Source organism: Diospyros lotus, chromosome 14, assembly GCF_014633365.1.
Source record: "Diospyros lotus cultivar Yz01 chromosome 14, ASM1463336v1, whole genome shotgun sequence".
In the NCBI taxonomy this organism is placed as follows: domain Eukaryota; kingdom Viridiplantae; phylum Streptophyta; class Magnoliopsida; order Ericales; family Ebenaceae; genus Diospyros; species Diospyros lotus.
The window spans coordinates 16,992,625-17,016,827 of record NC_068351.1 but is presented as its reverse complement, the minus strand read 5'-3'; the positions used below and the strand labels follow the sequence as shown (position 1 = coordinate 17,016,827).

The window sequence follows — 24,203 nt, the reverse complement described above, 5'->3', positions numbered from 1 at the left end:
AACTCAAGAAAAATGGTATTGATACATCATGATATATATTTTGACCTATATAATGATATTTTAATATTTAAAATATCCTCATTCAAGGCATTAAAACGCAGTAAGACGAGTTATGATCGATAACGATGTTGTTAATTATATGGTATTTTTTTGTTGAAGAAGATTAAAAAAATTATATATTATTATTTTTTTATCTATCATCTCCTCTAATAAAAATATGACATATGATTGATGATATCATAATCAATCATGACTTTTAATATCATTTTATTATTATTGATCTATTAAAAATTATTTAGTTTGAATAGCTAACATATGTTGTATCAACAACCAAATGTGAAATTAGTAATACAAAATCTACGTTTATTTTTCACTGCTGAAAATATAAAATATAAACAAGTAAATGGAGAAATAGCAAGCACTTATGGTTTTTTCTTGTTGAAGCAATATAGCTATTCAAGTGGTTTGAATTATTAGTTAAAAACAAAATTCAAATATCGTTTATGAGTCATAGTCTAATAACCAATATAGAGAAAGACTAGGAGTATTTATGCACTTCGTTTAAAGAGAGTTTTATAATCCCTTTAGCCTTCAGCTATATATACTAAATATATACAAATAACTTTCAATCTCCCCACTTCTCCACTTACACAAAATGAAAGCTGAAGATGGTTTATATAACCCATGAGCCCTTATGGGTGGGTTTGTAGATTGCAGGGTTTGATCCCAATCTGGGGATTTTATTATTAACATCTCTCACTCACACATAATTGACTTTTCATTGAGCTCATATACATACCTATTATTAAATATCTTCATTTCTCAATAGATTTCATATAAACGAATAGGTTGTACGACTAAAATACTTTTTTCTTTAAGAGTTCATTGCTATATAATTATTAGTGTTGAAAATATATTAACCAAGTGAAACTTAAGGGGCAGCCCATAAGCCACTAAGACCTATGCCCAAAGCCTCTCAAAAAGGAAGGGGCCTCAATTTCCTAAAAACTCACTATTTTAGGAGATAAATTTTATATAAGATACAATTGAGTGTTAGAATTAAAAGTTAAAAATGAGGGAGAAGCGATGGTGGCTATATTAATTGGGTCCTTTCATGTCGTTTACATTCCACATTTTCTTCCATATTTTCACCATCTTTGGAATGAATTTCATAAGTTTTTATTATAAATAAACTTAAATTAAAAGGAAAAAAATGGAAGGAAATGTGGATGAGAAAACGCCCAATTAATATAGCCCCCCTCCCTTTCCCCCTCCTTTCTAAGTTCTAACACTTATTATTGTATCCTATATTTGGTGGATTCTTTATCAATTAGAGTGCCCATAATAAAGAAAATGCCTTTTTATTTTAATTTCATAAAATAATAATAATTGGAAACTTCACTGGTTCAGAGGTAAATATTACAATGGCCCGACAACCTGTTAGGACTAAATTTTATAAAAATATTTTTTTTTCAAATGCATGTGTAACTTATAAAATATTATTAACCATTCATGTTACTGTAATTTTAGTAGAATTTTTTTTTAAAATTAAAATTAATAAAATCTTATTTATGTTCAATTATATCATAAGAAAGATTAAGTAATTTAACTATATTATCAATTAAAAAAATCTACTTTCTAAACTAGAATATAAAAATTAAATTAAAAATTTTATATCTCAAAAAATAAAAAATAAATTTTTAATAATTTTTATTATTTATCGCCTAGGATCCCATCAACCCTTGAGCCGGTCTTGAGGGGGAGATAAATTAAGTTTGAAATTTTTTTGTCAAATTGAAATACAATTAAAATAAACAAAAATAAATATAAAAGAATAAAAGAGATTACATTGGTATTTATAGTAGTTTGACAACTTGTTTACATCTACTACCGTGACTCTTTGTCGAGAATTTTAAAAATCCACTAAGTATTTTTGAAGAGATAAGTAATACCCTTTATGCAATCACTTTTTTAGTGATCTTTTTGCTTTTACAACTACCTCAAGCACTAATCTTCCTTATCCTTTTTCATAGGTTTAAGCATTAACATTCCTTGTGCTTTTTCACAAGCTAAAGTACCTACCTAACCACACAAATGTTTTTCTAGGATTGAAGCAATAAACTTTCATGGATCACTTTTACAGTTTTGAGAAAAAAGATTTATGAGATACACTCACAATACAAATATCCTCTCAAAAGATAACACTCAAGATGCTTTACAATAGGCACACTAGAAGGATACTCTAATTTACAACAAATTAAGCTCCGTTTACTAGGTAATAAAGGTTGCAGAAAATTGTAGAAGAAAAATGAACGTGAAGCTCTCTTGTTCCTTCAGAGTGTTTGGCTCGAGCTCTCCTTGAGTTGAGAAGAACGTCAGCTTAAGAGAGCTAGGGAGGGGACTGGAGACCATGATGGCAGAGGACTCATTGACGGCAAAGGCCAAGACAAATCGATGGCTGTGATAGGGTAAAAGGCTGCGATTTGGAGAAGATGAAAGGGTTGTCGCATTTGATTGGAGAAGACAACAGTGAGCAGATGGTCTGTTGCGCTACAAGTGGCTGGAGGAGACTAACTAGACTGTCGCGTTGACCTGAGAAGACGAACGGTCATTCTCGACAATTGATAACAACAACCTGAAAGTAGCCTGATATAGTCGATGGCGACTGAGAGGGAGCTTACGGCGGTCGATGACGGGCGAGCAGGCTGATGGCAGTCAACGGCGATCAACGGTTGACGGCAGCGGCGATAGGTAACTAAATCCTAAGTGACCAAGAAAATAAAGAGTTTCAAATATGATGGTTGAGATATACCAAAATATTGTTTGATTTAACGATTCTGATACGAGTTTGTTAGGATTTAGGATAAAAAATAAATCATGATCATACCATCAAACATACAAACGAACACAAAAAATTTACGTGAAAAATTTAAATTTAAAAAAATCACAAATAAAAAGAATAAAATATTATTATGATGATATTGCTACTATAATAGTAATATTACTATAATAATTTTAAGGTATTTGGTACTTATTTAAATATCTATCACTCATCTATAGATATATATGTATATATAAAAGATTAACTTGTATAAATTTATATCTTGATTAGAAGATGAGTTACAAAAAAAAAATTTAATATATCACGAAAAAGATAAATATTCAATTGTAAATAAAGTTTTAATTACAATCAAATTTGACGTGCCAATCACAATTAAATTTGTGAATTTTGAATCATAATTATAATATATATATTATTTATTATTTATTACAAACTATAGATAAAATCTTTCATTATTTTGTTTATCTAGGGTAACAACATTTTTTGGTAGTTTAATAGGGTTTGGGTACAACTTTAGATATTGGTCTTAAAATTATTAAAAAATATCAATGAATTGTTTCTATCAATAGATGACAGCATCAATCAATCACCCAAAACCTCACATTATTTGAGGACATACATAGAAAAATCACCACTTGCATATATTTTTATCGGTCACAATAACTCTTTACCCATTAACGTCACAAAACTTTAAAAATCCTCTCATGTATCTTTGACTACGATTGCCAAGGATGCGTCAAAAGCTTCCACTTTCCAACCACCACCAAAGATGGGCTCGCTGATAGTTAATAAGTTTGGCTCGCTTATTGGCTGAGATGGACATTGAACACAAGAAGAAAAGAGGTGGTGTGATGGATGAGGCCTCAGTTTTTGACAGGACTGCTGTTTTGAGTATGTTCCAATGAAATCAAAGTCTCACTCAAGAAAGAGAAGAAGAAGATGAATGCCATATTGCACGGGCCAATAAGGGCTCTAGTGTGGCTGGTCTAGTTTCTAGTTTGATGGTGTAACTCCCCACCTCCTCACGGTGTTAAAATTTATGCTAGAATTTTTTGTTTTTTACATACACGAATTATACTAAAATTTTCAATATACTTGAATATGATTAACATTCTCAAACATGATTGAAGAATGATATACTTAAACATAAGCAAAAGCAATAATAGAATCGTAATAAATCTCGAAAATCATAACATAAACGAGTTCATACATATTGTTTGTCTATCATAATATTACAATAATCGAAAGAAAAATAAACCAATCTAACCGGATAACTTGTTCTAGTATTGGCTTAGGACTCATCATAATCTCCATCATGCTTATGCCTCGATCACTCCCTTGTCTTTCCGATCGTTCGCCTTGTCTGGAATGTGAAATATTTCAAGGACAGATGTCCAATATTAAAAGAGGAATCTTCTAAGAGAGGGCTAAAATAACATGTATGTATGATGCATGGACTCACATAAACAAATGTTCTAGTGTAACTTCTCTGGCAAATCGACCCGGCATGGAACCCTAGGCAGTAGTCCCTTCTTGCACACAAGACAACATAATACTCCTATACGTTGTTTTGACAATACCCTTGAGGAATTACGACTACACTATCAGGTCGACATCCCATCCCATGCACAATTATCAATCTGCCAACAATACCATGCCATGTAAAAAGTCATGTTTATCAATGCAACAGTATATGTACAAATATGACAATATGTTTGCAATTTACATAATACTTAGCAATTTTTGAGAATAGCATGCATAGTAAAAAAAATATCATCACGTATAAGCCTTTAGGGTAAAATCACTTACATTTTGAACAAAATTCAGTACATCTCGAAAAGCGTACACAATCTTGATTTTCATACCAAACCTTAAAAGTCACACAAACGCTCAATCCTCAAGCCACAAAGCACCATATCCATCGTATTCATTCAAATAAACATCAACACCTATTTTTTTCATAATTTTTTCACATTTTTCTCTATTTTATTTCTATTTTTCTCTTTGAAAAATCCAAATTAAATACGTACTCAAACATTTTTTCAAATATTTTTGCACCAAAAATCCTGAAATAATTTTCTCAAAATTTTAGAAAAAAAAATCAGAAATTACCTATTGGCCACGCGCCTTGCTCGTGGACTGCGAGTGAAAGAGGCGCGTGAGCTTCACGCGCAGGTCATCTTTTCCTACTCCGATACACTGGTGATGTTGGATTTTGCTCCTGGCTTGATCCCTTTTAGTTGATCACAATGGTACTTAGCTTGGCTTGAAAGGAATACTGGAAGTGATCCAACCAGCTGATTAAAGTCTCAGCCAAAACTATCGCCTAGAACTTCCAGCCAAGCTTCGAAACCTCACCAAAACTATACGAAAACCCTCCAAATTTTTCATAAATGATTTCCACCAACTCAAGAACAAAAACCTCTTATCCCTAGCCCTCGATTCAACCCAAAATGAGAGAAATTTGAGCTTGAATCTCTGAAAACTCTTGGCCTTTCGACCTTTATTTATAACCAAAATCGAGCCTTCAAACGCTCGTGACTATCTAATCTAAGGTCTATAATGCATTTACTTGCCCTAGGTTGACCCATTATCCCTGTTTAAGCCCCAAATTTGGCTTCCAACATTCTCAATTTTTCAGCCAAGAAATGATCGAAAAATTTCCACTAAATTGATCGTCAACGTGGCCGATTTTTGGCTAAGGACTAGCCCTGGTGGCCTAAGCCTAGCCCTGAGGCCCCTCAACCCACTCCTTTGATTTTTCCACGATCGAAATCGGTAATGGGAGATGTTGCTGGCAGCTTTGTCGGCCATGGCTGTGCCCAAGTTTGAAAAATTACACTATAGCCCCCTCAACTTTTGAAATTACATTTTGCACCCCTCTAAGCAACCCCTTCTATTTCTAAAAATTCCATAATGACCCTTAAGTTCTAAAATTTTCATTTAATCCCTAAAAATTCAGGAAAAACATCTTTTCAACCTCCCTCGAGCAATTTCAAAAAATTACACTTAGGCTTGTACGTTTTTGACCCTAAACCATTTTTTTTCCGTCATGAAACCACTTAAGGGTTGTTCCTTATGCATAATTTAACTCCTATAAAGGTTTCATTGACTTCTCAGAAGTCCCTTATGACAATTCAATTTTTCAGTCTGAATTGAAGTTGTATCAAGAACTATCTTTGATCCGATTTCTTTCTGTTATGTTTGCTAAAATAATAAAAAATAAATAAACAATCTAAGAAAAATAAATGCCACATGGCAGCCCTAGGAGTCGCCATGTTGCAAGCCATCAAGTTGGCACCTGGCTGCTTCATGCAGCCAGGAGGCTACCCCCAGGTCGCATGGAAGCAACCACTATGGTTGTTTCCCTCCCTTCTCCCACACTGCCACGCAGCAATGTGGCTAGGGAAAGGGGGGCGCCTTACCCCTCCTTACACTACCACGCAACAGTGTGTCTAGGGAAAGGGGAGGCGCTTCTCCCATGCCACGCAGCAGCGTGGCTTAGAAAAATGGGGGGCTCCACCCCTCCACCTCCGAGAGAGTCTCTTAGGGGTATTCTCACGCCTCCTACCACACGGTAATGTGGCTAAGAGAAGGGGGGGCTCCGCCCCCCCACCCTCAAGAAAGTCTCTGGGGGGTATTCTCACCCCCCCGAAAGACCTCTCTCGGGGGCACTTCACACCCTCGAGAGAGGTCACTCGGGGGTGTCTAATGCACGCCTCTGTGCGTGCACTCGCGTATGCTCGTGAGTGTGCTCGATCATGCACCCTTGCGTCAATAATCCCGCAAGACTCGGTCAAAACCGCCTCTGATATGCCTACCGAGAAAATCGGGTCATGCGACACATGAATGCCCATCCCATCGCTATAAATAGGGGTATTTTCCCTCATTCGATATGCGATCTCTCACACTCACATCTCCCTTTTGCATTCGACTAGTTTACATTTTCAAGAGACTAACTTAAGTATCGAAGAGTTTGCCCGGGGATCCTCACCCGCGCCCCTAATTGATCTTCTTTCTTGAATAGGTCATCCATCGTTCTCAACCTAGCTAAGGGGCTTATCCATCGCTGTTGTGACTCCCAAGAGATTCATCCATTGCTATTATTACCCCTAGGAGACTCATCTATCGTTGCTACTACCTCCGAAAGACTCATCCATCGTTATCGCTCCACTTTGGGAGACTCACCCATTTCTCTTGATAAATTACTCATCGTTTGGACAATTCACACGTCACCCATCACTTGAATATGTCATCCATCCCCCAAGTAAGTCATCCATCGCTTAGATACGCCACACAAGAGTCATACATCGACAGTTTCTCATCTACGAATTTATTGTTGTAATCATGTAACAACACTTTTGATACTAAAAATCATTCCTTGAGATGTTCGTCCACTCCGTACCCTTTTTTGTAAGTGTAGGCACCTTAGGTGAATCTCACATCGACCATGCAAAGGAGGGGAACTGGGCATATAAATGCGGAGGGTGTTCTATATAGTGACGCGTGTTTTAGGATTAAATCTTAGAGTGACAAAATCGAGGATTGGTTGCGACCTGAACTAGACAATACGTTGCTACGTGGACCCCGGCCATTACAGAATGGTATAAGAGCCGACCCTTAAGTCTCTGAGCGCGATGGTGAGGCAAACCTCAACGAAGACGTTGAGTCCCTAAGGAGGGGTGCATGTAGGCACCTTAGGTGAATCCCACATTGGCCATGCAAATGGGCGGAACTGGGCATATAAGTGAGGAGGTTGTTCTATATAGTGACGCGCGTTTTGAAATTAAATCTCAGAGTGACAAAACCAGGAATTGGTTGCGACTTGAACTGGACAATACATTGCTACGTAGACCTCCGACCATTACAGTAGGTATCTAAGCTCAAGGTATACCCTGCAGTCAATTTAGTCATTTTTTTGGACTATTTAGATGCTAATCTTCCACGAAACTCGTATTTTTCTTAAATTAACTATTCTCGAAACAACTCAAACTTTTTGGGTGTTACAGATGGGGCTCGTTTTCTTCCTTTTATCTGTGCTCGTCCTAGTTAGGTTTGCCTTGTGCTAATCTTGTTTTTTTTCCTTGTGTTTTTCTTTCTGTTGGTTAGTTTTGGTTTCTTTTGTGGTTGCATGGGAGATACCTAACGTTATTTGTAGACGCTTTGAAGATTTGCTTAATATACTCTTATTTACAAGAAAAAAAACTTAGACTCAATTGTATAAAATATCGTACCCTTTTTCTTGCTCTAACATGTGTTGCGCTAGGTATATATATATATATATATTTTTTTTCTAAATGTATATGATTCTATACCATTGCTCATCTAGCCATCGCCAAATTCCCTACTCCTATTATTGTTGTTTAGGTTGTAATTGCATAATTTAGATCATTATCACCGCAATCCCTACTCCCATTATTGTTGTTTGGGTTGTAATTGCATCAATTAGATAATTTGTCATCTAAATTTCATTTTGATAGTACTTCCAATTTATTATATATTGTACAAAAAATAACCAATAATTCAAAGTTTAGAATAATATAAAAAAGGCACCTGGAAGATTGTCAACATTTATATCCAACTTGAAGCACTATTATATAAGTGAACAGTAGTAGATGTTGCCCGCATGAGTAGCCCAGTTGGTCAAGAAGGAGGGCACAAAGTGTCTTTCGTGGTGAATCTTACACTAAAATCGAGGATCGAGTCTCGCAAGCGACAGTGTGGGGTACCTCTATCCAAAGTGAGAGGGGTTCCTTGTACGCGGTGAGTCCGGGTCTAGTCACTGCGTCCGACTGGGTCACCATGATTAACCTCCCCCACATCCTGTTAGGCTGGGTGTGGGGGCGCCTGGAGTGAGCAATTTCACCTTTTGGACCAACAGTAGTAGATGTAGACAGGTATCAAATCGACCAAATTATATAGGAACAAATAAAAATAATAGAAGAACAGAAACACACACACTCTTATCTTTCTACAAAATTTTCTTTAGAAAATAAATCAATTTACAGTATAAGAATGGATGCAATTTGATCATATATAGAGACAAAAGAGAAGTGGGAAGCAACTTCTATGAATCACAACCATCACTACCACCATTTTGATGCAATAAAAGGCAGGTCCATTCGCTTTTTGTCTAAGATTAAACTTTATATTGAAAACCAAAAAAAAAAAAAAAGAATGAATCCAATCAAACAGAATCAAGAAAACCCATCTACAGTATATGATCTTGAAAGCTAGCTAGGTTTTAAGAATCAGTCTCAAAATATATGATCTTAGACAAGCAACCAAAAACGTAGCTGGATTCATTTATCTTTCAATGTAATTAACCACATACATAGGTGATAAAGGATGAAGAAAATCATCAAATGGTGAGTAGTATGGTGTTTCAGGCCCTACTTTTAAGTTTATTCACTCCTCGATGATTCAAATAATTACAAGATGGGAGTTGGTTTGAAAACAAATAGAAAGTTGTATATCAATGGAGGAAGAGAAGAATTGTAAGTAAGAAGTAAAGATTGATTTGGTATGAATTGTCATTGGAGAGACTTTAAAGGCACAAGGAGATTGCGTCTTCTAATTGAAGAACAAAAATGGGTTTTCTGCAAAATGACTTGTGAAAAATGATTCTGTAAGTCATTTTCCCCTTTTGGCACTTTTTGTCAACTAAATAATGAAAAATGTGAAAAATATGTTTCTGGAAATTATTTTACATCCAAACAAACACAGCATAAATGTTCTTTATTTGGCTTCAAAATTCAAACAAAAACATTTAAAAGAACAGATTTTGTTTTTAAACAAAAAGCAAGGGACTCCCCATTTTTTTGTATAAGAGTTTTACTAATCATTCTCCCTACCTTTAATGGGGCCCACAATCATTAATAAATTATTTATTTTTATAATTATTCTCTCTTCATAATTATGTCATTTTTTAGAATGATTATTTATTATCCTATTTTCATTTTAATCATTTTATAAATCTACAACACAACAATAAAATATTAACTAAGTACTTATTATATGTTTTTAACATTAATAAGCACAATACTATACTCGGTTACCAAATATTATTTTATCAATATTACTTTTGTAGCACAATACTATTACCACAATATAGCACAATGCAACAATACCAAACAGACCCTTAACCAAACACTTATTACTTGCTTTGCTTTTAACATTAATAAGCATAAGAATATACTCAATTACCAAATAGTACTTTATTGACATTACTTTCATAATAGAACACAATATAGCATAACAATATCAAACACATTCCATGTCGAATTAGATGAAAGGTATTAGAAAAAAGTGTAAAGAATCTATTTTGACTCCTTAGATTTGATTTAATTAGTATGTCAGTAATAAGTAAAGGTAGAATTTTGATTCAGTTGAATAATAGAGATCATATATATTTTTCTTGTGTATTCTATGTACCAGATATGGAGAGTAATATGCTAAATATGGACCAATTACTAAAAAAAGGTACAATATGTAATTCAAGAACAATCATCTTGTTTTTTACTCTAGACGTAACAACATTCTTAAATCTCATTGGATAGGAATCATATGTTCCAAATGATGGATATTTACAAATGCTTCCAAACTATTTTGAAAGATGAACATGGTTGTTGAATATAAGATTTAGCCATTTAAATATTTGGAGTCTAAAGTTGCTCACACAAAATGAAATAGTGAAACATTTGCATATGCATTTATCATGGATAGTTTTGTGAAGATTGAAATTTTAGCAAACAATATAGAAATTTATTTTCATATAACACTATTGGTATGTATCAAAATCTTTGAAACTTACTAGTTGGAGTAAGTTGGTATTTTCTTACTTTTCTTGATGATTTTAGTAGAAAGTCTAGGCTTATTTTTGAAGTAGTTTTAAGAAATTTAAGATTTTTGTGGAGAAACAGAATGAGTGTCCAATCAATTGAGATCAAATGGTGGAGGTGAGCATAACTCCGATGAATTTGTTGATTTTTGTGATGATCATGGATTAAGCATGGAGTTGCTTAAAGAAGAAACAAGGATTACTATGGACATGATATAAAACATGTTGAAAGTGAGAGATATGTCAACTACCTCTTGGGCTTAAGATCCTTTCTTGTTTAGTTTATCTATTGAATAGATCCCCCACCTAGAACACGCAACATCACTCCTACAGAGACTTGGAATGAATTCAAACCAAATATCAAGCATTCATTTTGAGGTGTTTGGTCCAATTGTTTATGCACATGTACTAGAAAGACAAGTACAAAACTTGATGTCAGAGCTGAGAAAACTATATTAATTGGATACATAGAAGAAAAAATCAGAGATATAAATTATACTATTCCATTGCAAACAGGGTGAAAGTAAGCAAAGATGTCATCTTTGATGAAGAACACTCATGAATGAAATTGGAATGTGAAATAGTAATTGTAGCTAAGTCCAATTGCAATTATCTTAAATTGGAATGGATGGTGTCCGGTTTGATGTCTCCACCTGTAATACAATCTTTCATCAATTGGCTGCTAGATATTGGCACTTCACGTTCAACAAACAAAAATATGAGGCTACAATCGGTTCTTATTCCATTGTTTGTGTCTTCTTTCGACTATTTGTGACTCAAACTATCACCATTCTGAATTTTTTTAAGGTATTTTCTATACTATTATTTTTCAACACACTAATTATTTTCAATGTCCATAAATTCAAGATAAAACTCAACACCAACTCTTTTAGTCTTCTGATAGGGATGCTGAGGAACACAGGCTCAATTTTACTGCATTATTCTATATTCCATTGTATGTTAGTAGTAGTAGAATGAAGCTGACCATTTTACGAGACATGGTTTCTGCGTATGAAAGTCCAGTAATGGCATGACCATTTTGCGAGAAACCCACTTGAATTTCACTGTTGAAATTAAGGCCCTTTTGCACCCTGATTATTAAGCCAATCAAGCACCTTCAATCATTTACACAAGTTACCTTAAGAAAGTCCACATTGATACTCAATTCTAGCAAAAGGTTACTGCATGGAACAGATAATCAACCCAGATTGAAGACATCAAAAGCAAGGATGTCAAACCATCCACAGAGTTGAAGGATATAAACCAGTGAGTTGGAAAAGAAAGAAATGCGCAAATTACTAAAATAGCAAGACTATGTCATAATCTGTTTCTGGGTGTTGGAGACAAGGGGAGATCAGCAGATAAGAGAGACAGCCTCCTCACACAAGTTTCTGCCTTCCTGCCTGTTCTTCACATGTCCTCTGGGTTTTATAAAATCCCAATAAGAGGTAAACAATTCACATGTAAACAAAGACCTGAAAAGCTAGTCCTTGGAAGACTTGTTGATAAGTGACTTGTGGATATGTGGAATCACTCCTCCACCAGCTATAGTTCCCTTGATTAGGGTGTCAAGTTCTTCATCTCCCCGAATAGCAAGCTGCAAGTGCCTTGGAGTAATGCGCTTTACCTTGAGATCTTTGCTTGCATTTCCTGCCAATTCCAGCACTTCCGCAGTCAGATACTCCAATATAGCAGCTGTATAAACAGCAGCTGTTGCCCCCACCCTTCCGTTTGCAGATACTCTCTCCTTCAGAATCCGGTGAACACGTCCCACAGGGAACTGCAATTCATTAAATAGTCTCATATTAAGAGCAACCGAAACAAAATACTTGTGAATACAAAATCCCCTTATTTTTTTAGGAGAAAACTAGTGTGCAAAAGACAAAATCAAACCCTTGATGAGCCACCTCATAGGCCACAAAAAGACATCATGTTCCTAAAGTACTAGGAAAAAAGTGTAATACAACAGTTAGCAGAAAACATTAAACCCCCCAAAAGCAAAGAAACTACTAGAGCATTCTGTGTGACATGGCATTTGGTGATGTCACTGTCTAAGGGACTTCTTCTGAATATTGTGTGAATGGACTGTAAACTTTGCATTCTCCACATCTCCCTAGATACTATATCTTGGAAGTTGCAGATGATAGTTTTTTCAAGAAGAATCTGCATCCTGCCAAAATTTTCCCTTCTATTCCTTCAGTGAAACTTGCAGCTATACAAATCTAAACAGATTTTATGATCAAGGCCAAGCCAATGTGATATTTACCATATGTCCTCAGTCTTTCCTCTGATGAAAGGAAGAGAGGGTTTAGGAAACATAACACACACAGGCCTTTAGAAAAAATTTGCATCTTTTATTTCAATTGACCATTGACCTTGGGTGGTCTATTTGTCAAAAAGCATTTGTTGGTACAGCTTTTTTGCTGCTATGAAAATGAGGGCAATGGAACTGTATGTTGTAATGGATGGCATCAGGAATTTCTGTCACCTGTTGGACAGCAGTTAGGATTTACCTTTAGAGTATCTAAAAGAGTAAGCTTGTTCTTAGTAAATGCACTTGTCCGCTATATTCACATGTATTATTCTATTAGACATGTTACCCGCATGCTCTCTTACATTCCCGCTTTAACAATTTTGACTTAACAATGGATTTGGTTTGATATAAAAGCAATTACACAGGTTGAATAGAGCCAATAAAGAGATTCAGAAAAAAAACAACAGTGAAAAACATGCTAGGAACTTTTAATTCTACACATCTTGTTGAAAACCATCACAATAAAAGAAATACAGAGCCCTCATGTCTGTTTCTCAACCAGCAATTAGAAATACTGCAGACCTGCAATATGGATACACTTTTCATGACTTTAACCTCAAAGTAGGTGAATAAAAATAGATATTTGGTCTGATAGATGTTGCACAAACAAGAACGAGTGCATTTCATCATGGTTTCACAAAATTTAACGATGAAGAAATCTGGAGCGGTAAAGCATAGATCTGCATGGAAACATAACAAAAATACATATTCACTGCTTCAAATTTGAGGCTTTACCCAGATATTTGCCCGGGCAAACTACTTCACTTTCCCCTTTATGGTCACAAACTCCTCCAAAGCATTGTAGTAATATGTGACAACAAATAGAGGAAAACATCACTTGGAGGGTGGAAGGCTTAAACTTGGATATTGCTGCCTCCACAACATGATGTGCACTAAAGTTTCTAATGATTTGTAGATCTTTCACTAACAAAATATATTAGACATATTTCATATATTTGAGCTTTATCCAACAATTAAAACATAATAGCAATCATCAAAACTCATAAACTTTTTGGTGAATCAAAGTTCACAAATGAAAGCACCATGGAAGACAGTGAACCCTGTAAAAAATAAACAAAAATAAAAAAGAAAACAAAGGAATTAAAAGAAAACAAGATAAACTCTTTCAACCCCTAAAAAATGGAAAACAAGAATGGTTCCTCATGCTTTTAATAAATACAAGAACTCTGGACATTCCAAGGAACTGTGAGTCCTTCCGAAGGAGGGAAAACATCCCATTTGTGCTGATCACTATGCCTTGGATTCCACATCAGTATGACAAGTTTTAACACCTAATGCACATTGATGGCCACAGAAATAAGGCACTCACATTCATGGCCATGAAGCACTGTAACAACAAATGATTCACCAGTTCAACAATCTCCTTGGACATAGCACCAATTAACCACCATTTGCCCCCTCTTCTTCAAATTATCTGACGTATCCCTTGACTAAGAGCTGCATTCCAGACAAAAAGGCATCCTAAAACAGGCACCCAGGATGTCAAGATACCCTTGAAGTTGGAAGTTTATTCACTGACAAAACACTTTCTGACACAGGTGTAAGAAATCCTTTCCACTCATAATCTCCTTTTACAGCCTACCCCAGGCAAGGATGTAATCCTATCAGATGACCACCTCCCAAGCACTTGCATATTCCACCATTCCCCTCCACCAGCTCCCTTAAAAAAATAAGTCCTCTACAACTGTCCCTCTCCCAACAAACCTCCAAAACCATCTGCACTTCATTAGGAATACCTCTCCTAATAACAATCCCATTTTCTGACTGAGGAACACATACCAGCTAGACAAATTATGCTAGCATTGCATCCTGCCCAATTTCCTTCAAAGAAAGTCCCTTTGCAACCTCAAGCCTATTAGCTACAAAGGAAAAGACCATGAATAAACATAGAACACAAGTAAAGGAGACAATAGAGAATCCTTCTGAATGAGCTGACCAACTCTTGAAGTTCAGTGCCTCTTCCAAAGGGCTCTTTAGTTGTGGAAAATGTTTTCTAGTTTTCTATCTCCAATCTTCTATAAAATATCTACTTCTCATTTTCCATAGGAAATTAAAAACATGTTCAAATGCTGTACAAAAAACTAATTTCCAATCTAGAATATTGGAACACATTCAATAAAGAGAGGGAGAGGTTTTTCTTGTGTAACTTGTGCTATGATTTTGGATTGAAAACAAACAACTATTAGATAAGCCACGAGCAAAAAGAACAAAATATCATTATGATGATATTGGTACAACAAAAGTGATATTGCCACATCAATTCCAAGGTATTGGGCACCTATTTATAAACCTAACACTCATCTGTAAATGTACACAAGAGATTATATTCTGATTAGAAGATGAACTAAGAAGATAAGTCTTCAAATGAGATAAATCTCAATCACAATCAAATTTGGCATCCTAATCATAGTCAAATTCGAAATTCTAATCATGATCAAATTAAGAATCCAAATTCTAGATGATTTGGATTTTGAGTCACAGTTATCACAATCTCCACTTTGACACAAAATTCAAATATGGAATTATCCAAAATTATTTCTTCCAACAAAATCATGGAGAATTAATCTTCTTGACAAATATCAACCAAATCCACACAATGCTTGAACTTTGCAATAGGCAAGGGACTTGGTCAATATATCTGCAGGATTATCATGAGTGCTAATTTTTCTCATAGTAACTTCACCACAAACAATAATATCTCAAATAAAATGATATCTCACATCAGTGTGCTTTGTTCTCTTGCGAAACATCTTATCTTTAGTAAGGAAATAGCAATTTGACTTTCACAATAAACTGAACTATCTTGAACTTGAAGATTCTCACTGATTTTACCAATTAACCCTTTCAGCCAAATGACTTCTTTAATAGCCTCAATAATTACCATACATTTAACTTCAGTAGTGGATAGGGCAACAGTGGACTGTAAGATAGCATTCCAACTAATAGCACAACTACCAATGGTAAAAACATACCCAATAAGCGATAATCTCTTGTCAGAATCTCCTGCAAAATCGGAATCAACAAAACTTATAACTCCATTTCTAGTGCTTCCAAACTGTAAACAAGCATCAATGGTACCATGTAAATATCGGAACATCCATTTGACTACCTTCACATGTTCTTTACTAGGGTTAGCCATGTATCCACTAACCACGCTCACTGCATGAGCCAGATTAGAGCGTGTACAAACCATAACATACATGAGATAACCCACTATACTAGAGTATGGAATTCTTGACATCTTGTCAATTTCAACATTTGATTGAGGAGACAAGCTGGATGAAACCTTAAAATGTGCAGCCAATGGAGTACTTATAGGTTTACCTTTCTGTCTATTAAATTTAATCAGAACTTTCTCAATGTATCATTTTTGACTTAGATACAATTTACATGCCTCCTTGTTTCCTGAAATTAGCATTCCAAGTATCTTCTTTGTTGTTCCCAAATCTTTCATCTCAAATTCTTTGTTGAGCTAAGCTTTCGATCTACTTATCTCATCTTTATCCTTCAATGCTACTAGCATATTATCAACATATAACAACAGATATATAAATGACTCATTATTGTTCATTTTAAAATAGACACAATGTCATAGTTGCATCTATTAAAATCGTGCTTAATCATAAAAGAGTCAAACCTTTTGTACCATTGTTGAGGAGATTGTTTCAGGCCATATAGATACTTTTTTAACAAGCATACATAGTCTTTTTTGTCTGGAACTTGAAAACCCTTTGGTTGTTGTATATAGATATTCTCATCAAGTTCCCCATGTAAAAAAATTGTCTTAGCATCCAATTGTTCAAGTTCAAGATCTTGAACGACCACAAATACCAAGTAATACCCGGATAGAACTGTGTTTCACAATTGGGGAAAATACATTTGTGAAGTCCACATTTTGGCTTTCAATAGACGTACCTTCTATCATTCGATGAGAATATAAACTCTATTTAAGATGCAACTTACTGGTTAAGCTTTTAGTCATACACAATTATTCTAGTTTCAACCCTAAAGCAACAACAATTTTTTTCTTTCAAAACATCTTGCAAAATTTGATTAGATAAATGCAGATGAATCTGAGATAAGGCCTTACGATCCTTACACTATTTTTTTTTCCAGTACTCCATGATTGTGGCATTTTATCAAAACCCAAAAGTGTATCATTTAAATCCATTCGTGCCAAAATTGCACGTATCATAACCAGCCATAGTGAAAATCTAATATTCCAATCCAATAATAGAATATCATACTTCAAAGTAGCCATTACAAAAGATCAAATAACCCCAAATAATACCAAAATATTGATAAATAAAAGCTCAATAGAAAAAAGACTAGGATGGAAGATTTGGATAGCAAATCTTTTGGATCTGTCAGATCTGGGCTGGCAGATCTGGCGGGTCAAATCTGGTCTAATGGGTCAAATCTAGGTTGACTAAATATGAAGCAGGTCGGACCTTGGCGGGTCGTGTCTGACCAGATCTAGGCAAGATCTAGGTGAAGCTCATAGCAACTTGAATTGATCGAAGATGGAGGCAACGTTGCAATGATGCAAAAGTTGGCGGCACAGCGAGGCAATGGTGAGGGAGTCGTCGGTGAAGGCGAAGTTGAGTGGGTCGTCAATTGACGACGATGGCGAGGTTGATGACGATTGCAGTCGAGGTGGCATGGTCAATGGCAGAGGTAGTGTGGTCAACAAAGGCAACGACCAATGGCGGTGACAACTGCAACAGTTAGGAACCCGAGCTGAAAAGATGATGAAGAATAGCTGCAAATCCAATGGTTGAGATCTACCAACAATTGAGTTTGATCCAACGGCTCTGATACCAGTTTATTATGATTTTGAATCGAAAACAAACCACTATCAAATCATCAACTACACAAACGAACACAGAATTTAACGTGAAAAACTCAAATCGGGAAAAACCACAAGCAGAAAGAACAAAGTATCACTATAACGATACGAGTATAGCAAAAGTGATATGACCACACTAATTCCAAGTTATTGGGCATTTATTTATGGACCTAACACTCATCTGTAGATATACACAAGAAATTATATGCTAATCAGAAGATAAACCAAGAAGATAAGTCTCCAAATGAGATAAATCTCAGACACAATCAAATTTGAAGTTCTAATCATAGACAAATTAGGAATCTCAATCACAAATGAATTTGGATTTTGAGTCACAGTTATCACAACTTGTGTTTAGAGAAAAGGAGATAGGGATATGATTTAGGAAGAAATTTTGAAAATTAAAGAACACATCCAAATGTTATAAGTACAACAAACTTATTTCCAATCAAGAAAATTGGAGCATATGTTCAAAAAAGAGGAGAGGTTTTTTCTTTTTTGTAACTTATGTTAAGAGAACGAGATGGGATATGATTTAGGAAAAAAATTTGAAGAACAATTCTCCAAATTAGTGAGGAAAACTTCGAAAAATAATAAAAATGAGTTTTCCCAGTTCAGTTCAATTTTGGAAAACTGCACCTTCAAAATCTCCATTTTGAAAAGTTTCCAAGTCTGGTTCAATTTTTGGAAAAGAGTGTTTTCCAAATTTCAATTTTCTGTTAGAAACTTTTTGTATTTGAATAAATTTTCAAATATTCCATTTTCTGTAGAGTAATTTTCTGGAAAACTAGGGTCATTTTCCACAACTAAACAACCTTATCTTCCTCAAAGCTGTCCACTACCCCATCCTAGACTGCCATCACTTTAAGTAAAGCAGGAGAAGCCAAGTGATAAGCACAAATAGGTAAACAACCAAAAAATCTAATCTGCCCAAAACAGCAGAAAAAAACACCCACTATAAAGCTTGAACTTGGCAAGTTATATACATAAGAGAGACAGAAACAAAATAAATAGCTCCTAAATTCCACACACACACCTCCTTAGAAGGTCCACCAAAAATAATGATATCACCTGCAAGAAATAAGGAAACAGACCGAAACCAGAAACCTCACCCCCCTGAACCCATAGAAAAGTCATCAACCTGCTAGTCCTCACAACCTTCTATTTCATAACACTCAAAACCTCTATCACCATAATTAAAATAAAAGAAAGGCAATAACCTTCTACCACAAAGCTCTCAACCTTGAGCTATCCAAGAAACCTTTGAGAGTTGTGATGACAATCAAGAATCTAATACATTGGTTAATCCCACTCCTTCACTTAGACATGGCTAGCAGTTTTTTTTATTAGGGATCAATAAATATGGGTCCCCATCCAATATGGGGTTGTGTTGAATATACATGGTTAGGAAGGTTCTAATTGGCAGTTATTGGTGCAATTCTTGCACTCAAGATCAAGCCAGTTGTGTCATGACTACACAAATTATACAGAGAAAACACATTTCCAAGTTAACATGTAAATTTATTTGACTTCAAATAGGAGAAAAAAAGTGGTCACTGATTGCCATCTTACATGCAAGAAGTGTGGTGAGTCTGTGGATCACCTGCTCCTATTTCGTTTGGTGGTCAAAGAGTTTAGAGTTTAGTGCAATGTTATAGGTGTACAACGGAGGATGTTAAGTTCATTTTTAGAGTTTAATATATTTGGAGGCAGAGCTGCCTGCAGGTCAGCCAATGTAAAGTTCAGGAATTGTTCCCTTTTGCTATATTTGGTGCATATAATGTGAATAAGTAAGAGAGCTTTTGAGGGTTTAAATATTTCAGTTTTTTGTTGGAAGACTTACATTCTTTCATCTCTTTTCTTTTGGTTTGAAGGGATTCCTGTTTTCTTTCTTACCTTTTTTTCATGATAGATTAAGAATGAATAGATAAAAGGAAGTGCCACATCACAAAAAGAAGGCATCAGCCACCACATCTATCTTTTGAACTAAATAATGAACCCTCACAAATATAACTGTGACACTAAGCTAGTTTGATCTAGTGAACACTGAACATGGGAAAAGAGGTCCAAATCTCCCTACAAAAGTAGTAAAGATGATTGCTCAATTCAACAATATCTTTACATGAGTAGCAGCAATAAGTCAAAACTGCCCCCTTCCCTTAAATTGTCAAAAAAAGCGAACTCGAGAGGAGCTCTTGATCTCCAAATAGCTTTCCAAGAGGAGAAAGATCCCTATGACTGAGGGTGTACTAGAATGAAAATGATCATTTAAAAAGTTGCCATTTGAGGAAGGACTCCAAACCCCCTCAACTTGATAAATCCGAGAATAGTGCTACAGTAATCAAAATAGTTGTCATTTCCTCCAAAGCATGGGAGACCAAACACAATATTCGAGATGAAGCTAGTAAAACACACACGAAAACCTAGAAATTGCTAGCCAGCCACATAAGTTTATGAACAACTAATGCAGCAGCTATGACCAGACTAGGTATACAAACAAAACCTAATCATTCTCCATACCAACTGGTCTAACTCTAAGTCAATAAAACTAAAGCAGGCATCCCAATCCAAACCCCACAAGCAAAAGCAGTTGAAGAGAGACAAAAAAGACAGAGAGACAAAAAAGACCTATCCCACATGGAGTTACCAAACATACAAGCCATTACTCCCCTCCAGAGACCTGACCTCTTAATAACAAAGATTCAAAGATGCTTCCCATAATAGCATTGTTGAAAAGAGGAAGCCTCCTAAAACCTAAGCCAACAAAATTGATGGAAAGACAAACCTTGTCAATTGACAAGACGAAGGTAGACTCTTTTTTTTATGTCTTCCTCTTTTGCAGTTGATTAATGATCATCTAGTTACTGATAGTGACAGTGTAAATTTCTAGTTCCTTATCATCTACACCATAAGGTTCTCCCTTTTTTAAGGAACTTTTTGTGATTTATATAAATTGTTGCTTATTCAAAATACTAATAATAACAATTAGGAATGCCTGGGTACCCTTTCCCTAATCACCATCCCTGCATCCCCATACTCATACCTGCACTAAACTCATACATCTTCAACTTAGTCAGTGGGTTCATATTCAAAGCTAGTGCCAAGTATATGTAAAAGAAGGGTTGAGTTAGGTAGCTGACAACTAAAATAAAACTCATTGGATCAAGAATCATGAATGGTAGAAAAATGAGCAAATCATTAGGGTTTAACCTTCCTAACAACGTCCTATATTACCTGAGTGCAGGTAAAATGAGTTAGGGTAGCTGCATCAATGCCACACGCAGTGTTAAATCTGTAAGGTTTTATCATTTTTCATGGACAAATACGAGTGTAGTAGTCCAAGATAATAGATAAGGATTGAATTATGAAATATCAGGACTTGGATAGTAAAATCTATGTAGCTGGTGGTCTTGATGATTAGGAGAAAAATCAACATAATTTGCCTCTAAGAGATGAGATGCATTGGAGAGAAGGCTAAAATGTTGACAAAATCTATATATAAACTTTGGTAGTCATGACTAGATGGGATTATTATGGATAAGACTAGATGGGGTAGTGAATCTGAAAGAGAATTGGAAGTAGGGTTGCATGCACCACAAGTTAGGTTAGGAAAAGAGATAAAAGACAAAATTTTGAAAAGATTTAGAGGGGATGGAACAAGAAATATCTAGATGAGAGAAAATCATTATAAAAGGTGACTTAAATGGTCATGTGGATAGAGAAAGGCAAGAGTATAGAGATACATATGGAGATTATGGATTTGGAGAAAGAAATATGAGGGTAAAGCTATTTTTAATTTTACCACAGAATATGAGCTCACCATAGCCAAAACTATATTTAATAAATGAGACAAACACTTCATCAAATACAAAAATGGCTTGTCAACTAACCCAAATAGGCTATTTTTAAATGAGACAAGAGGACCGCACATGTTTTAAGGATTATAAAGTTATAGAATGCCTAATTTCACCACTCAGCATAGACTTATAGGCATTAAAATCAATACAAAAAAAAAGGAAAAAAATTGATACAAAAAGAATCAAATGGTGAGGTTTTAAAGGTGAAAAACAAGCTATTTTCAACAAAAATGTGTGTGATAAATGAGATTGGACTAAGAAGAACATGCTAACCAAATGTGGATTTAAATAACTACTATTATTTGAAATATAACAAAAATGATTCTAGGAGAGTCAATGGGAAAAGTTTCAAATCTAAAAGTGTCTTGGTAGTTCAATAAAGAGGAATAAGAAAAAATCAAAACTCAGAGAGCTTGCTACAAGACTTTGCATTGATATAGCAGCAATGAAGAAAACTGAAAGAGAGCTATTTTGGCCAGAAAAAAAAAAAGTAAAGAACACAAATAGTGAAGCAAGTTAAAAGCTTATGAAAAGTTATACCAACTACTTGACACAAATGATGGGGAAAGAGATATCAATTTGCATAGACCTTGCAATAAAGGAAGGCTTGTGTAGATAGATATTCAAGAAGAATGGCCACTAGTTTTGATTAAAACAAAGAATAAAAAATTGCACCACAATCCCAAAGCCTCCCAAATCAATGATGCAATGTGTTGGACAATACATCAAGGTCACTCTTTTCAACATGACTGGATTTCCAACACTTCACACTTTCCATGCATGTATATACATCCTGTGCTATATATATAAATTATTATTTTATAACTAGTTGGTGTCTCATTGTTTATTGGCAATAACAGAAGAGGGAAGACCAACCACCAACAAAGAATGCATTTCTTGACCCTCGAAGCAAATTCAACACTTTCCAAGCACATAGAACCAATTTTGTTCTGATAGGTTCCTTTTCTCAACCAAGCCCATTTAACTAAATTAATTACTTCATTCTATCGCCTGGAAACAATTTCCCTATACAGAATTCTCTTCCAACCAAATACATAATTTCATCGTGGAAAATAAAACGAAATTGTTAATCTTATAGAAAATTGGGGTGGAAGCAGAAGTTCAAAATTGAGTGTTCCCTTTACGCACTAACTCTGCCTCCAGCTAAATGCAACACTTCCCAACACATTGCAAGAAACACAGCTAAATGCAAAATAATTGAAGCAGAGAGATGAGGAAAATAGACAGAGCAAACCGATCTTTGGAGAGAGAAAGAGAACCTGGAGACCAGCGCGAGAAGAGCGAGAAACGGGCTTCTTCTTGTCTTTGTCCTTGTTGTTTGCTCCGTTCACGGCGGCGGGGGTCTTGCCCATTATAAGGCCTTTCGCTCCTTTCCCCGACATTTTCCCGCCAAAACGTACACACAAAAACCGCTAGGGTTTCGGCTGGCCGGGGAATCAACCACGAGAGCCACACGAACCCGGTGCCTGACCGAGAGAGAGAGAGAGAGACTGGTTCGATTCACGACGAAGCTATTTATTTATTATTATTTCGGTCCTACTGTACGAGCCTACGAGGAACCTATTTATTTACTTATTATTATATATGTTTGGGAAGTAGCACGATAATATCACCAAACTGCCTGCCGATCTCAATCCTACTCTTGTGCGATAAAACTATTATTGTATTTTGGAAAATTATTTAATTTAATTTTTAAATAAATTATTGTATTTTAGGTTTGATTAAATTGATTCTTGTATTTTAAAATAGATTAAATAAATTATTATATTTTTAAGCCCAAAACTAAATTCGTCTATCAATTTTAAGAAAGACTAATAAGTCATTATATTTTTAAATTTAAAATTAAATTTATTATTATGTCATAATATTGTGAATGAATTTTTAATTTCATTCACCTTGATTACTTCAATCACGATTGAGATTCAAAGAATAATCATCACAAATGCACAAATTGAATTCTAAATCCAAATACGAAGAATTGTAGACAATTGTAAACACCTCTTATGTAAGAATCTTAAATTATGATAATAAATGCCTTTTTATCTAATCTGTTTAGAATATGATTTTTGACTTTAATTTTTAAATTAGAGTTTAATTGAAAATAGGGTTGATATTGTTAATAGAATAAAAAATCATTGAAAACATTAAGACGACATTTACGATAATAACTAACGTAGCTTTAGTATAAAAATATAGTGATTTATTTGACATTTGTTGTAGTCTATATAATATCTCGTATTGTATAGTGTTAGAAATGATAAAATTGTTAAGTAATTCTTAAGAAAGTTTGAGAAATTAAAAGTTGATTTAAGAATTTAATCGTCAAATCAATGGAAAGGAGTACCCCAAAATATAAATGTTTAAGGAAAAATGTATATCATTGATAAGCGTCTTAAGACAAAATTTATGGCATTGAAAGAAATTAGGACATAAATAGTTTTTGGTATAGCTAAAATGCA

The 24,203-nt window shown here is 34.9% G+C and overlaps 1 protein-coding gene across 1 annotated transcript; it reads right to left on the bottom strand.

Moving 5' to 3' along the window:
- Positions 1-11,953: 11,953 nt before the first annotated feature.
- LOC127790697 (probable histone H2A variant 3) lies at positions 11,954-23,250 on the bottom strand. The gene is made up of 2 exons (XM_052320311.1): positions 23,004-23,250; positions 11,954-12,462 (listed from the first exon to the last, which is right to left on the bottom strand). The coding sequence occupies exons 1-2, from the start codon at positions 23,124-23,126 to the stop codon at positions 12,166-12,168; spliced, it is 420 nt and encodes a 139-aa protein (XP_052176271.1). The 5' UTR covers positions 23,127-23,250; the 3' UTR covers positions 11,954-12,165.
- Between the last annotated feature and the right edge of the window lie 953 nt (positions 23,251-24,203).

Excerpts from the sequence above, each read along its gene's own strand:
- LOC127790697 (XM_052320311.1), bottom strand. The coding sequence starts at position 23,126 with ATGTCGGGGAAAGGAGCGAAAGGCCTTATAATGGGCAAGACCCCCGCC. Across the intron at positions 12,463-23,003 it reads CTTCTCGCGCTGGTCTCCAG|TTCCCTGTGGGACGTGTTCA; the intron begins GTTCTCTTTCTC and ends AATGAATTGCAG.